Source organism: Physeter macrocephalus, chromosome 8 (genome assembly GCF_002837175.3).
Source record: "Physeter macrocephalus isolate SW-GA chromosome 8, ASM283717v5, whole genome shotgun sequence".
Classification (NCBI taxonomy): domain Eukaryota; kingdom Metazoa; phylum Chordata; class Mammalia; order Artiodactyla; family Physeteridae; genus Physeter; species Physeter macrocephalus.
In genome coordinates, this window is record NC_041221.1 from 13684597 (window position 1) to 13700059 (window position 15463).

Consider the following 15463-nt stretch of genomic DNA (forward strand, 5'->3'; position numbering starts at 1 on the left):
GGGCCCACCCCAAGCCCCGCCCTGGGGCCCCGCGCTACAGAAACGTGGAGGTCGCTGTGTCTCTCCGCCAAGCTCTGATGCTCCATGTTCCTCTGCCTCGTGAAGAGAAGATAATCCACCCAAAAGTCTTTTTACCTTAAAGCACCGCCTGGGGGCTGCTCTATTCATTAAGTGGTGTTCTGACCTGATTGCAGCTCCAAGCCTAATTCCAGGCAGGCCTTCCAGGTCCATGTGTTGTCTGGATCGTCCTGTTTGAACTCGCCAGTCTCCTGTTTCACTCACACGTGCCCAGAAAGGCAGGACGTTCCTGTGTGTATAAACCACATAGCCCCGTCTCTGTGTCAGCTCCATGTCGGCCACTGACCACCACCGACTTGGTGTCCGTCCTGGTCAGTCAGACGCAAGGAGGCTCTGACGGGCCCCCTTCATGTTAGTCTTGAGAGCTTGAGCCAGGACAAGTTTTTTAAAAAAAATACCACTCAGTTCTCCTGCCCCAGTGTAGGAAGTTTCCAGGAATAATTTTGTGAAGCTGGGTGGCTCTTTCCCTCTGACGTTCACAGAGGACTAGCTCAAAGTCGCTGTAGGGTCTCTTATTCCATCCTGGGATCAAGGGAGAGCCCAGGACCCTTGCCCTTAGCTCTCTAGAACCCCTGGCTGGGGGCTGACCACTGGTGGCCAACAGGGAACGGGTGATTTTTCTGGGGCCCTGGATGGCCGCGGTCATCTTCGCGGGAGCCCTGAGGCAGATCCTGCTCTTGTCCCTGGGTAGGAGGGCTCTGGCAGCCTTAGCCGCCCGAGGTCAGAGCTGGTAGGTGGCAGAGCTGGGGGAGCCCGCCTGGTCCAGCTGCAGGCCGACGCTCACACCACCCTCCAGGCTATACCGCCCCTCCACGTGGGCACTCAGCTCCAGCTGGAGAGGAGTGGTGCTTTAATTCTGCTCATTTTCCCCTTTGTTGCAGAAAATGTGAGGCTATATTTCACCCAATCATATCTTAATAAATATATTCTTAGAATTTCTAAAAGTTTCAACTTATTGTTTTGTATTACCAAACGGGTGTCTTGAGTAAAAGCAATGTCCCAGTGAGTCCAAAACATACCTGTAATCAAAGCAGACAAGGTTCCTGTGACCCAGTGGAGTTGTGCCTCGTTTCCCCGGGGGCCTGAGACTGGGCATGTCCAGGGCCTTGGGGATGGTGGCGTGAGGCTCTCCTGTGTCCATGCTGGCAGCTGGGGCCAGCGTCCTCAAAGTGGAGTCAACTCCAGAGTTGTATTTATGTTTTATCTCATCATTTAAAATTCTTATTTTATATATTTTGTCCTGCATATAACAGACATACAACAGAACCTGTATGTGGTAATGTGAAATCAGGGGAGAACAGTCACGTGAGTCTGACACTTTTGGCCATCATCCCTCTGTGGACAGACCCCTTCCAACTTCCTTTCCTTCCTGAGACGGCACCTGTGGCAAATCCTTCAAGCGCTACTTCTCACCGTGTACTCCTGGAGGTCCCCAGCACCTTTCGGGTCCACAGAGTTAAACCGTTTTGTTTACTAGGAGGGTCTAAGTCTTCTTCTCTCCTCTGAGCGTACAGCAGAGTCTCCCAGAGGCTGCGTGACATGTGGCCCAGCATCGCTCAGATGTCTGGTTGTGTGTGTGCTTGTAAAACTGGGAAGTTTTACAAGATGGATGTTAAAGATGGACCGGTATAACCCACAAAAACCAAAGTTCTCAACTTTTAGAGACAAGAAGGTAGGGCTTTGGGCTTTTTCGTGGTGCAGTGGTTAAGAACCCACCTGCCAATGCAGGGGACTTGGGTTCCAGCCCTGGTCCGGGAAGATCCCACATGCCACAGAGCAACTAAGCCCGTGCTCCACAACTACTGAGCCTGCGCTCTAGAGCCTGCGAGCCACAACTACTGAGCCTGTGTGCCACAACTACTGAAGCCCACGCACCTAGAGTCCGTGCTCCACAACGAAAGAAGCCACCGTAATGAGAAGCCTGTGCTCCACAACTACAGAGCCTGCGCTCTAGAGCCCGCGTGCCACTACTGAGCCTGCACTCTAGAGCCCGCGTGCCACAACTACTGAGCCCGTGCGCCACACCTACTGAGCCTGCACTCTAGAGCCTGCGTGCCACAACTACTGAGTCCGTGTGCCACAACTACTGAGTCCGTGCGCCACAACTACTGAGCCTGCGCGCCACAACTACAGAAGCCCCCGTGCCTAGAGCCCGTGCTCCGCAACAAGAGAAGCCACTGCAATGAAAAGCAAGCCACTGTAATGAGAAGCCTGTGCTCCACAACTACAGAGCCTGCGCTCTAGAGCCCGCGTGCCACAGCTACTGAGCCTGCACTCTAGAGCCCGCGTGCCACAACTACTGAGCCTGCATGCCACAACTACAGAAGCCCGCGTGCCTAGAGCCCGTGCTCCGCAACAAGAGAAGCCACTGCAATGAAAAGCACCACACCGAAGAGTAGCCCCCGCTCGCCACAACTAGAGAAAGCCCACGCGCAGCAACGAAGACCCAACGCAGCCAAAAATAAATAAATAAAAATAAATCTATTAAAAAACCCCCCAAAACCCAAAAAGGTTGAGATCCCTAAAAACATGGAGATTTGCCTCTGGCCGTGGGCTTTTCTCCTGGCTCTGCTCTCACTCTGGGCCCTCTGAGGTGGGCAGCCAGCCCCCGGGATGACCGCGATCCCTTGTTAAGTTACTGTTGCTCACACGTGCGCTCAGCGGCCCCTCCTGGCGATCCCGAGGTACTACAGTTGCCGTAGAAAGCGGTCCTTGCCCTGCTTGTGGTACCGGGCAGACACCTCCCCTCGTGGGGCTGGTAATTCAGCTGGTGATAGGGCTTGTACAGAGGTCAGTGTCATCATTGAAGTCAGCCGTTTGTTAATTGAGATTAACGTTTCGAAATCTCTACTGCTTTTCATATTTGAAGCAAATGGATTTCATTTGTGAAACACAAACTCTTCTTTGCCTCATAAAAGACACTCTCAGCCATGGTCACTCCCAAAGAACAAACTATTAAGAAAGACCAAAACTGCTTAATGAACGGTCAGTTTTCCCAATGGAACTGGGGGCACGGTCTGCTCAGCTGACCGCTCCTGGGTGTCCCCGGGCAAGGCTTCAGCGCTCCCGGGCCCTTGAAGCACCTCCCGGCCCCTCCGTGGTTCCCTGCAGTCCCACCGGGCATGGGGGAATGCCCGAGAAGTTACTTGGATGGGTGTGTGTGTTTAGAAATTGAGAGTCAGATTTGAATAGAAAAGGCAGGGCTGACAGGTAACCCTGATGCATAATGATTCATTTTTCCCCTTTTCAGTTGGATGTCATCTGCTAATTCACTTTGCTTTCAATCTTCTTAATAAAACAGGAGATTTCCTCTGGAAGAGATCCCGCTGGATGAAAAGGAAGCGGCTCAGTGGCTTCATAAACTGTACCAGGAGAAGGTAAAGGCGCTCAGCTCTCCCCACACCCACCCTCTTCTCGGGCTCTCACGAAGAGGTTTCAGAGGGGCGGCTAACAGGGCAGGCAGGCAGCACGTTGGCTCCCTCTGGAGACACGAGTGCTGTGCCACTCTCAAATTCTTCTTTCCAACCCTCTTCTTCGTCTTTCATTTTTCCTAACTTTTGAGGGATTAACAAACTAGAGAAAAGTGTAATGGATATCACAATGCTTGTATAACCATCGGCAGTAACATTTTATCACATTTGTTTCGTTTTTTCATGTAAAAGAAATTAGACATATAACACGCATTATGTATGTGTGTATGTGTATATATATGATTTAATAGGTAAGGCATAGTATAGATGATGTGACAGGCCTCTTATGATGACCCCACCTGGTCCCTCCTCCATCCTCCGAACATGCCTCACCCCCGCCTTTATACTGTGTGTATAAAGTTTATACACACAAACAAACAGGACACTAGGTTATCATCTTCAGCAATAGGGGAGGCTTGGATAATCAGAAAATCCTTCAAGTATAAAACACATATCCTTTTAGATGCATTGACAGGTGCTGAAGAAAGTAAGGGAAATCTCTAGGGAGTAAAAGAGGAGGTGGGCTGAAATCCAGGTGGGAAGGCTGTGAGCTGAAGCTCGAGGAGTTTGCTGGTCCACCCATCCTGAAGTCTTGAGTTTTAATGCCTACGTGGAAGCAGAGAACAAAGACTTGACCTCACTTGGGGCTGGAAGTTGGAACTGAAGACCCTAACGAAGCTGGGACCCTCTGGGAGTTTTGCCTTCAAGTGGTTAGACGGGAAAATGTAACTGCCAGCAGAGGAAGTGACTTTGAAGTTGCCTTTCCCCCTTGGTCTCTAAACACCTCCCTGGTAATTCATAATCACAACACTGTCCTCATACAGGTGTGGGGATTGAAGTTATACTAACAGCATAGTTCAGGAAGAACTAAGCCAAAATATCAGCATAAAAAGTGGTTCTAGGTGAATCTCTCTAGAGTCCCTGAGAAAAGCACATGTAAAACTAGAAGAACACGACTCCAAACCTAAGCTGCCCGAGATTTCTTCAGAAAAATTCTGCTGGAGATGCACTCATAACCAGAATCCATGATGGGCAAGTACAACAGACATACAGAAAAATTAAACCCTCCCGAAACTTCAGCTCATGGAACTACCAGGCAGGCTCAAATCAGTATGTTTGAAATGATTAAGCGAAAAAGAAGGGATTGAAAACAAAAGAACAAGACCTATTAAAAAATGAGACAGATTTGCGGGGCTTCCCTGGTGGCGCAGTGGTTGAGGGTCCGCCTGCCGATGCAGGTGACACGGGTTCGTGCCCCGGTCCGGGAAGATCCCACATGCCGCGGAGCGGCTGGGCCCGTGAGCCATGGCCGCTGAGCCTGCGCGTCCGGAGCCTGTGCTCCGCAACGGGAGGGGCCACGGCGGTGAGAGGCCCGCGTACCGCAAAAAAAAAAAAAAAAGACAGATTTGAGAAAAACCAAGTAAAATGTATAGGCATGAGAAATCTACTAACTGACAGCAAAATCTTAGTTAACAGATACAGCTGAAGAGACAATTAGTAAGCTGGCAGGTTTTGAGAACATTACTCAGAATGCAGCACAGAGGAAGTGAAAATGTAAAAAGGAAGTTTAAAAGATCCAGAGGATAAACAGAGGTCCAGAATGTAACAATTAGAAAGTCCAGAGGAGAAGGTGGGAAGAATGGTGCAGAGCAGTTGTCAGAGAAACCATAAAACTTCTAGAATTGATGAACGTGGGTTTCGTCAGCTTCAAGAAACCCAAGTCTGGAATAGGAGAGATAAAAAGGATGTATATAATGTACATATACGTGTGTACACATATGCACACATATACATTATACAAACATACACAAGATAGAGTAAACCCAGAGAGAGAACAAAGAAAATTAAAATAGCATACATTATTTAAGCACAAAGCAAAGCTACAAAAGAGTGAATCTACTGCACCAAAAGCTTTTCTTTAAAGCCTTGGGCAAGACTGACCAATTAAAAAAGAGTGCCAGCATTAATGGAAATAAAAACGGTGACACCACCAAAGAGCAAGGAGTGAAAATAGTATGAGAGCAGTATGGCAACTTTATGCTCCTACATTTGGAAACTTGGATGAAATGTGTGATTTCCAAGAACAATAAAGCTCTCCAGAAGAAAAAGAAACCTAGATAGAAAGGACTAGAGTGTGCGTGCATCACATGGTGGATGGGCAGAGAGACGTTGTGTGCACGAGGTTGCAAAGGAGAATGCATCTCTGGATCAGGGTCAAGTTTTAAAAGTTAGAAGGGACTTCCCTGGTGGTCCAGTGGTTAAGAATCCACCTTCCAATGCAGGGGACGTGGGTTCGATGCCTAGTGGGGGGACTGAGATCCCACGTACTGCGGGGCAGCTAAGCCCGTGCGCCGCAACTACCGAGCCCATGGCGCTCTGGAGCACACGCGCCACAACTAGAGAGAAGCCTGCGCGCCACCACGAAAGATCCCGCGTGTCACAGCTAAGACCCGACGCAGCCAAATAAATAAATATTTTTTTTAAAAAGTTTGAAACTCTTACAAAGAGTGACATTTGCAAGCAACAGTATTTGTTTAGCAGGAAATGAGAGATAACCTAAAAGTGCATTATTAGGAAATAGATACATTATGTATGTGTATTCATTTAACTGTGACTCAGTCAAAATGAATGAACCACATATTATCAGTCTAAATGAATCTTGAGAAAGTAGGTGTAAAAAAAGGCAGATTGCAATAGGCGTCCAGCGTGATGCTATTCACAGAAAATCACAAGGCGCAGGCGCAGTACCGTGCATTATCGTAGAGGTACCCGAGCACAGGAGTGCAGTGTAAATAAGCCCTTCCTGGCGAGGGAGACCACCAGCTGAAGTGTGATGTGACTCCTGGCGGGGATGGGACCACAGGCCTTGTCTTCATCTCTAAGGGTTACTTTCTAAAACAACCTGATGCAGATACAGCAAGTGACAGGTTTGGACATAACTGATTTATCTGGGTATTTTCTATTATTTGCTATGGTTTTCCATAATATTGAAACATACACATTTTTTATCGCTTTTCACGTCACTCATGTTGTAATTTGCCTCAGGGACCACCCTGTGTGTCACGTTCTCCCATGTATTCTGTGTTTGGTGACCATCGTTTGTTGCATCTGTCAGCGTTGGCGTAGACTTCACTCACCCCTTTAGATGCTGTGCTCCGCCATGCGTTTCCCGTGGGGTGGCGCCCCGTTTTGGCTAGCCGTCTTCCTGCCTGTGAACATTTATGAGCCGTTTATGAACTTTCTGCTGTTCCCCGTGCGGCAGGGCGCGTGTGGGAGCGTCACTGCCCGCTGTTAACGCCGTGACTGGCGATAGGAGGCTCTGGTCCCTTGTGAAATGTCTCTAAGTTGTGCTTCAAAGAGCCTGCCCGTTATGTCCCCAGCCAAGCACGAGAAGCCCTTTCTCCCCGTCTTGTGAGTAGGGGGTCTGCACCGCCTTCGGCCCCATTGCCCCCTGCCAGGGAATACGCAGACCCTGAAGCAGCCAAACTGGGTGCTTTGGTCCTGCTGTAACTCACGTGTCTCCGGAGACACTGACGCCTCTGGTCACTTACCAGTGAGCTCCGGTCGTAACGTGGAAACAGACCTCGGTGTCACCAAAGGGCCTTGAAGGTCACTCCAGACAGTTTCCCCATTTTGCAGATGTGGGCACTAAGGTCCTGAGAAGGAGGTGACTATCCTGTGGGTGGGACTGTCCCCAGGTCTCCCGGCCTCTGCCCCCCCGCCATGCTCCCCCACGCTTGCTGCGCTGACCAGGCGGGGTTCGGTGAAGGAAAGGGGCCTGTAATGACAGAGGCCCTGGAGCCCCCGAGGGATGGGGCGAGGGAGGGACTGGAAAACGGTGAGGGAGGCTGGAGATGTTGATGGTTTAGGTGGCGTCAGTTTCTCTAAAGTTCCACAATAAGCACGTTCAACAGAGGTTAGAAAGAGGAAAGAGGAGATTGGTCAAGCAAGGCGTCAGGGTTAGGAGAAAGGACGCGATGTCTGAGTGACACAAGCAGCAGTGGGCGTGGCAGGCCCCTCCCCAGCAGAGCGGGTGATCTTCCCCTGGTCTAACCCCACCTGCATCTGCGAGCAGGACGCCTGCTCCTGGAGTTGAGTGCCTGGCTGGAGGTGGCCAGGTTGCCCTCTGGACCCTGCTCTGCGCCCTCCCAGAGTGACGGGGCCCGGGAAGGGGGGTCAGGGGCACCTGGAGAAACGTCGGGAAGCAGGAGCAGGCCTGTCGGGGGCGCGGGGTGCTGTCTGCTGGTGGGAGGGGCGGCGACGGGGGAAGCCTTGGGTGTGTGTGGAATTACTGACAGGTCAGGACGGGACAGAGGCTACCACCCCTGCCTGGAGGCCCACCCCACAGGGAGGACGGCCAGGCGTGGGTGCCGATGGCAGGCAGTGGGTGAGATTGTACATGAGCATCTGCGTTAGGGTCACGTGTGTGTGTGTGTGTGTGTGTGTGTGTGTGTGTGTGTGTGTGTGTGTGTGTGTGTTCAGGTGATCAAAAGGCCTGTCACAAACTTGCTGCAAATCTGCAACCACAGTGGACTCTCCTGCTGGGCTAGGTCCTGCCTTCTTGTCTCTGGGTGGCCTCCGGGCCCGGTTCACCTGACCTGTGAGCGCGCCGAGAGCCCCAGGGCGCCCCTGCTTCCCTCCGACAGGCGCTCTGGGGGCGGATGGAGGCGTGGCCCGTGTGCAGGCGGCAGGTGGTCAGAGTGGAGCTGGCCGGGCGAGCGGGCGCGGAGCCGCTCTGGAGCTGCACAGGGGAGGGCCTTGTGGTGGGGGGCTCGCGTGGTCGCCCGGAGGTGTACACAGGGGCACGAGGGCCGCAGTGGCTCCTGACCACACAGGACGTGCGGCGCCTGCCCCGTGGCCCGTCGCTCAGCAGGGGCGGTTGGTGCCTGACCACAGGCTGGAAGAGGCTGCGAGGCTGGGTATTTGTTAATCCCCCTGTGCCCTGTTTTTACGTAATACACAGCACAGCTGTAGAACGCTAACAGCGGAGAATAAAATAGAAAAAACACGAGGACAGGTGAGATGTACTCCCCCGGGGAATTAAGATCGTGTGGGTGTACTCCGTCCTAGACAAATATATAGGCGTACATATTTTTACGTAAGTGGAATTATGTGGCGCTTAACTTCTTTCAGAAAACCAACGACCGTGAGCGTAGCTCCTTGTTAGCGTGTGACGTGTCGTGGCCGCAGAGAAGTCTGTGTCAGCATGGCGGGTCCTCAGGCAGCTGGTGCTCGGCGTTTAGCGTGTGTCCCGTTTCCCTGTGGAGGATGCTCTGATGTCCCCACCCGTCCTCTGTCCTCCCGTCATTAGCCACCAGGACACGGAGGGAGGAGAGGTTAAATAGCTTTCTGTGGGTGACACAGCCAGTGGGGGGTGATGCCAGGCCCCTGGACTCCCGGCAGGTGGTGGCCGCCACCCTCGCCCTGGAGATGTCGCAGGGGACAGCGAGGGGCCGGCCGACACCACAGTCCTGGGTGTTGAAGGTGCGTGTCGTGCACCAGGCACCGGCTGATGATTTTCCTAGGAAAGGTGCCCTGTCGAAGGGTTTGTATTTTTCAAGCTTTTGGTACAAGCCACCGAGGTTCTCCACGGAGGTCATCCCAACTTCATCTCCCACCCGCAGCCTGCACGGTCCGTCCACTTTATTTATAGGTTGAGTCATTTTTCACTGTGGGGTTATAACAGCAGCACACGAAGAGGCCACTTTTCTGGTTGACCGTTTCAGGATGCGCTGCAGGAGATGTATAACCGGGAAGGCGTGTTTCCGGGGCAGCAGTTCAAACCCGCCCGGCGGCCGTGGACACTCCTGAACTTCCTCTTCTGGGCCACACTTCTCCTGTCTCCTCTCTTCAGTTTTGTCTTAGGCGTCTTTGCCAGTGGATCTCCCCTCCTGATCCTGGCGTTCCTGGGGTTTGTCGGGGCAGGTAATGAACGGGCGTGATGGCGCGGCTTGAGGTGGGGAGTCTTCCGTGCGCCGGCCGCGGCGCCCAGGCCTGGAGATGGTCACCCGGGAGCCAGGAGGCAGCCTGAGCCTTGCCGGCCTCGGAGAGCTGCTCTGGCCACTGAGCCACAGGGCCGTGAAGGCCACAGCCAGACTCCAGGGCCATCTGTGCAGAGAGCTGGCCGGCCCTCCGCCCGCCTGGCGTCTCGTCCTGAGAGCTGTGTGGGGAGGGCCCGGGCCACCGGTTAGCACTCGGGCAGTCAGGGGCGTGGGCTGCTGTGATGGGCCGAGGTGCCCAGGACGCTTTCGAGGCCCTGCAGCCCTGAGTGCCCTGCTGGGCACCCGGTCTGTCGGGCCGCTGGCCGGGCACCGCGGGCCCCAGCCCTGGCTGAGAAGCGCACCCCGCAGCGGGCGCACACTTCCCCGGGCTGGCGGAGGGGCAGAGCTGGCCGCTGCCCGGGCCGGGCTGAGGGGCAGGCGCGGGGGGGGGGGCGGGGGAGGGGAGAGGGCCGGCCGGCCCCCCAGGCAGGTCTGAGGCCGAAGGTCCGCCCGCCCCATGACGAGTTCTCCAGCTTGCCGGCAATCAGTCTAACCTCACCTGTCTCCTATTTTAAAGCTTCCTTTGGAGTCCGCCGGCTAATAGGAGTGACTGAAATAGAGAAAGGCTCCAGCTATGGAAACCAAGAATTGAAGAAAAAGGAATAATTCACGGCTGTGATTGAACACACGTAACCCTGACGGTGGTAGCCACTTAACTCAGTTAAAAACAGAACAACACACACAGAGCGGGGGGTGGGGAAAAAGACACTTAGAAACTATTTTTCTTATTAACTGGTGACTAATATTGACCAATAAAACTTGAGCCAAGAGCAAAGCAGTCGGAAGGCCCGCAGATGGAGACAGACGCCAGCCTCGCACCTGCGCGTCCGCTGCCGGCGAGCGGCCCCGGGGACCCGCTCGCGGGACAGCGGGTCTCACCCCCGCCATGTGTCTAGGGCTCTGCCTGACAGGGGGCCTTTGGACGCTTTCTCTTCTCACACTTAGATCCAGTTTTGGGGTTTTATCCGTTATCTCGGGAGTTTCCCGCTGCCCCTCGCCTCCTCCCCGGTTCTCCCTGCAAACTCTCTTCCCCCGTCGACCCGGGGACGGTGTGCGTGGGTCCCGGGGTCCCCAGAGCACCCGCCGGGCCCCACCTGCTGGCCCCCCGATTCCAGGCGATGGGGGCGGGGCCTGGGGCGGCCCCTCGGCGATAAGCACACTGGGCGGGGCTGGCGGCGGGACGCGCCCCCTGGTCGTTTCCGGAGCGTCCTGCGCTTCCCACCTGGGCCTGCCTGACGCACCTTAAGTCGGTTTTAAAGCGAGTGGAGCCCGAGAACGCGGCGAGACGTCGAGTCCTTCCCGTGCCTGGAGCTCGGCTCCTCTGTCCCCCGCGGTCGCCCCGCCGGGTGCGGGGGTGCAGGGCGGCCCCCTCCCCAGCCGGCCGGAGCCGGAGGCGCTGTGTGCCGGGGAGACCTCCGCCCGCAGGACTGTTGGATTTTTGAAAGGGCGGTGTCACCATCACCCTGTCTTCTAAAGGAGACTGTTAACACGGAGCTTTTAGAGATGTTATTTTCACAGTTGATCTGTTGATGGCTCCCAACTCCCTGATGGCAACTAGAGGTGGTGAGCCTTGCCCTCCTCCGCCACCCCCTCCCGAGCAGACACACTCGTCCCGGGGGAGGGTGACCGGAGCGCCCTGACCTCGTCCCCTCCGGCCTGCTGCCCAAGTGGGAGCCGGTTCTTCCGCAGAGGGAGGTATCTCGTGCGCGCTTGGCCGCTGGCCTGGCCGGGCTGGAAGTCGCGCGCTGCTGGGCAGGGTGCGGGGACTGGGACGCCGTCCCCGCTCCCGCCGGAGCCCCGCACTCCGCCAGGCCGGTCCACCGTCACCCTGCCTGCATCGGACTGTCGTCTTAAACGTTCAACTTGGTTTTTTAAGTCACATTCCCCTCATCTTTTTTAGCAAGGGAAAGAAAAAGAATGGGTGTTATCCCCGATAGTACTGTAACCAGCGTTCAGAATAGAGGCAGGTTGAATTTTCTAGGGGAAAAAAACGGAAGAAAGAGGCATGGAAAACATTATAAACTAAACTGGAAAAATGCATTGGCCCTAAGTATGCATTCTGGGGAGACCCATGGAAACAGCGTATACCCTTCGTGATGACGCTACTGAACTGTGCATGGTAACCTTGGTGAAGGGACCAGGGTCACAGGGAAGCGAATCCCAGCTCTGGGCTTGCTCGTGGGTGGTGGTGAATGCACACAAGTCCTCACGAGGTTGAAAGACAGCTTGGAAGTGCTTTCGCAGAAGAGAGCTTCCCTCTGCCACAAAGCACGTCTCCCCCGCTTCCCTGGAGCCAGACCGAGCAGGGGGCTGCTTCCGCTGCGGTGAGCTGGCTACCTTAGATCTTATTTTTCTTCACACAGTATGCTGCTCATCTGTCTCTGTGTGTTTATGTCATTTGCTAATTCACTAATCCCTAACACTCTTAAAGGAAAAAGTTGAAGGGTACTACTGTGAAGATATATTACCTGGAAAATGCAAATTTAGATCTTTTACCGTTTAATTAATAGTTCTTGCTTCTCAGCTAAGTTCCCTCCCCTCGAGATTAATACGCAATGTGTAAATTCTATACTGAGTCAGTGATGAGCTGTGAAGACTCCTAGATGAATGGAGATTGAGACCTCGTGTAGCTTTTAAGTCTCAGTGACTCCCTTCTGATTAACACAGATTAGCTTGTGCATTTGAATACCAAGCCCTCTGAGAGCAATAAAAACTACACCCTGAACGTTTGGGTTATTTTTTTTTTGGAGGGGTGGATTTTGCTTTTCATGCACTTCAGAAGGGAAGGGGGAGGCTCCTTTCATTTTTTTAAATTAATAAATCTCAGAACAGTGTTTTTCTTATTTCTTTTCCTTTACCCCCTTTTGTTTCTGATGTTACCACTGTCCAAATGCAGGCTGAGTGTTGGGACGGTCCTGCTTGTCATAGTCGGGGAGGGTGTGCTCTAGATTGAAGTCGTTGGCGGCCTACACGCTAGGCCCTGGGTTGGGCGGCGCAAGGAATTTCTGTGGTGTTTGCTGACCTCTCTGCAGGGGAGGGGTCTGCTGACCTCTCTGCAGGGGCAGCTTTGTGGCCTGTGGCAGCCTCCAGGGCCAGCCCCCCTCCCACTGGAGATCTACAAAGGGCGGGGCCCCAGGCCTTGGGCCCCTCCCACGAGTGCCCAACAGGCTGAGCTCTGAGCCGGGGGGCTGCTGGCCAGTGTGTTCCTCAGCTCAGGTCCCGGTGCCGTGTCTTTTGTCACCTGCACACATATCCTGGTGCAGCCTGGCGAGTAGGGTTTGGCTTCCGGGCCCTCCCCGTGTGTCCAGCGGTGCCCTCTGGGAAGTCCCAGGGGGCTTCTAGGGTGCCTGCGGCATTTCATGGTGACCTTGTGACAGCTACCAGCACCTGGGGACTTTCTGGCCCCTCTCGGGGTCTTTGTGGCAGCACTGAGCAGAGATGGCCTCACTCCTGCCGGTGAGCAGACGCCGGGGAAAGGCCTGCCTGGTCGGGGAGGCCGCTGGCAAGAGTTTTAACGCCAGAGAAAGAAGCGGCGCCGGTCATCCGGTCTTTGGTGGCGGCGTACGGGATGCATGGCCCTGCCTGTCCACAGCCCCTGCCTGAGAAGCACAGAGTCAGGCTGAGGAGTGGTCTCTATACAAACCACTCAGTCATGACACGAATCAGCGACGTGAACAGAACTTTCTTGCAAAGGCGACGCAGGCGTGATCGCCAGTCAGCTTGGACTCTCCACCCCGTTTGCCCCGTCACCCCAGTGTGCGCTTTGTCACACTAGTTACTGGGCACCGAAATCGATCTGGGGAGAAAGCGGTGCTTGCAGTCACGGGCAGGTCAAGAGCTGTCTCCAAGCTGTCCACACCCATGGGACCCCCCATTTGTGTCAGATTTGGGGTGAAGAATAAGTATCTCTCTGCATGTTGCTTTGTCTCTGCCCAAGACACCTATAGACAAGCCAAATAGAATCTTCTCAGCCCAACTGATTTTCAGCTGAATTGTCCGACCCTGTGTGTGAACTCGTGCTGCAAATTTCTCACCCACAGCTGCATGCAGCCCCGGCATGCGACACAGCGGGCAGTGGCGCCACGTGGCTTTCAACCCTCTGCAGTGTAACCGGGCTTAGGGTTAAAACCATGGGCCTGACGTGCCTACCTGCCTTCCGTCTGGAGACAGCATGTCCCCGGCCCACGTGTCTGCCCCTCTCTCTAGCAAGTTAGCTCCCAAAGCAAAGGCAAGCCTCTCCCCAGCACCTGGGCGTGGCCCGTGGCCCCGGCCGCGGCCCTGACTTGGTCCCACGAGGCGAGTGGTGCCGCCGGGTGTGTGCAGATGTTCATGCGGGTTCTGCACCCTCACATGTCAGGGCCAGGACACAAAAATGCAGGGACGTTTTTTGGGTAGGAGATGTCACACTGCACTCTGCTTGGTGGAAGGGGTGGACACACGTGAATTAAGTTCACCGCAAGCGTCAGCCACCAGCTGACTCAGTGGCAGTGGTGGCGATTCCCACAAAACGCTCGGGAAATCAGAGCACTTCAGGGAGCCCAGGAAATCACAGGGTGGCTGACACCAGTCCGCCTGGCAGCGGCCGCATATTCTTTTCAAAGACAATTGAATCGCTTTAAAGTTTTAAGCTTTGTGATGACAAGTTCACTTGGAGTTTTCTTTTCCCATAAACTTTTCAGTTTCTTAACTTTTTGTTGCAAAAGTATTTTGGACAGAAGTTGAACTGTGAATGAGATGCTGAAATGCACTAACTTGTATTAAACTGGAGTTACTTGATACCATGAAGAAATGCATCTGATCTACTTGTATTTATTGTCTCAGAATTGTATGTGGTGACAATCAAATGATACTTGCCTAAACGCCAGGAAATTCAACTGGCTTCTTAATCATAAGGGTCGTCAGCCAGTACTGTAGCTGTAAATGAAAATATCTCTCTTTGGAAGATCACACAAACCATCGACTCAAATGTGTGGGACAGATGTCGGGGTTCTTTTTCTATTATCGATCCTCTGCCGCACCTGACCGTTGGCCAGCTTCAAAGGGTGATAAATTGTATACAGGGTGCAAATGTATTCTATGGATGCTTCCTTTTGTACACTTCATTTTTACAATTTTGCTACAGCTTTGTGTAGTTGAGGAGAGCGGTATTTTTGGTCTGTGGGAGCTTGTGGGGGGAGGGAGTGGGGGGAGCTATAACTTCGACTCTAAAAGCCTGTATCCCGAAAAACTGGCTGCATTTGCCGTGCGCTTGCGAAGGTCACTTTGTACACAGGCGTGCTTGAGCCTGCCTGAGTGGCAGTATTTTCTAGATAAAATGCTCTGGGCATCATACTTGTTTATTAAAATTGCTGCTGTGAAAGAGAGGGATAAAATATCCCCGCTACAAGAGAAAGTGACTGCCTGCCTCCTTCTGTCCCTTTGCTTCTGGTCTGCGGAGGGTTTTCCCAGGGAAGGAAGGGCCCTTCCGGCACATCCTGGCCCGCGGGGTCCTCGCCTGAATAGACCCTCCCGAGGCTGGAACGGCTGGAACTGTTTCTCCGAGGCTGTCTTGTGAGGACACTTTCTGAGCCTTTCCATTTCATGTAAGTTGCTTTCGGAAGGGAAATCGAGAAGGAGAGCGATGGTCAGGCAAAAACAAGGGAGAAAAATCAGTTGGTGCATAAAGCACGCTAAGTGACCCTCTGCCTAAAAACGGGTCTTAAAAGCCATCCAGGACTAAAGGTTTCCAAAGTAGGCATGTATATATTAAAAACTATTTTTTTGTAAAAACAAATGCATTCTGTGGAGAAAACCCGGGAACGCTTTTTCTTCTTTATAAAGAAAAGAACTCTTGTCAGAACCAAGAGCTATTCCAGGGTCTGATTTGTCTGTCTT

At 53.4% G+C, this 15463-nt stretch overlaps 1 protein-coding gene across 1 annotated transcript in view; it reads left to right on the forward strand.

Annotated features, from left to right (window-relative positions):
* The window catches only part of AGPAT3 (1-acylglycerol-3-phosphate O-acyltransferase 3), a 109599-nt gene extending 94936 nt beyond the window's left edge, over window positions 1–14663 (forward strand). Inside the window, exons 8-10 of the mRNA XM_024120301.3 lie at window positions 3380–3455; window positions 9275–9473; window positions 10107–14663. Of these exons, the coding sequence (XP_023976069.1) occupies window positions 3380–3455; window positions 9275–9473; window positions 10107–10195 (364 nt within the window). The 3' untranslated portion in view covers window positions 10196–14663. The remainder of the gene's footprint in view (window positions 1–3379; window positions 3456–9274; window positions 9474–10106) is intronic.
* Window positions 14664–15463: the final 800 nt, after the last annotated feature.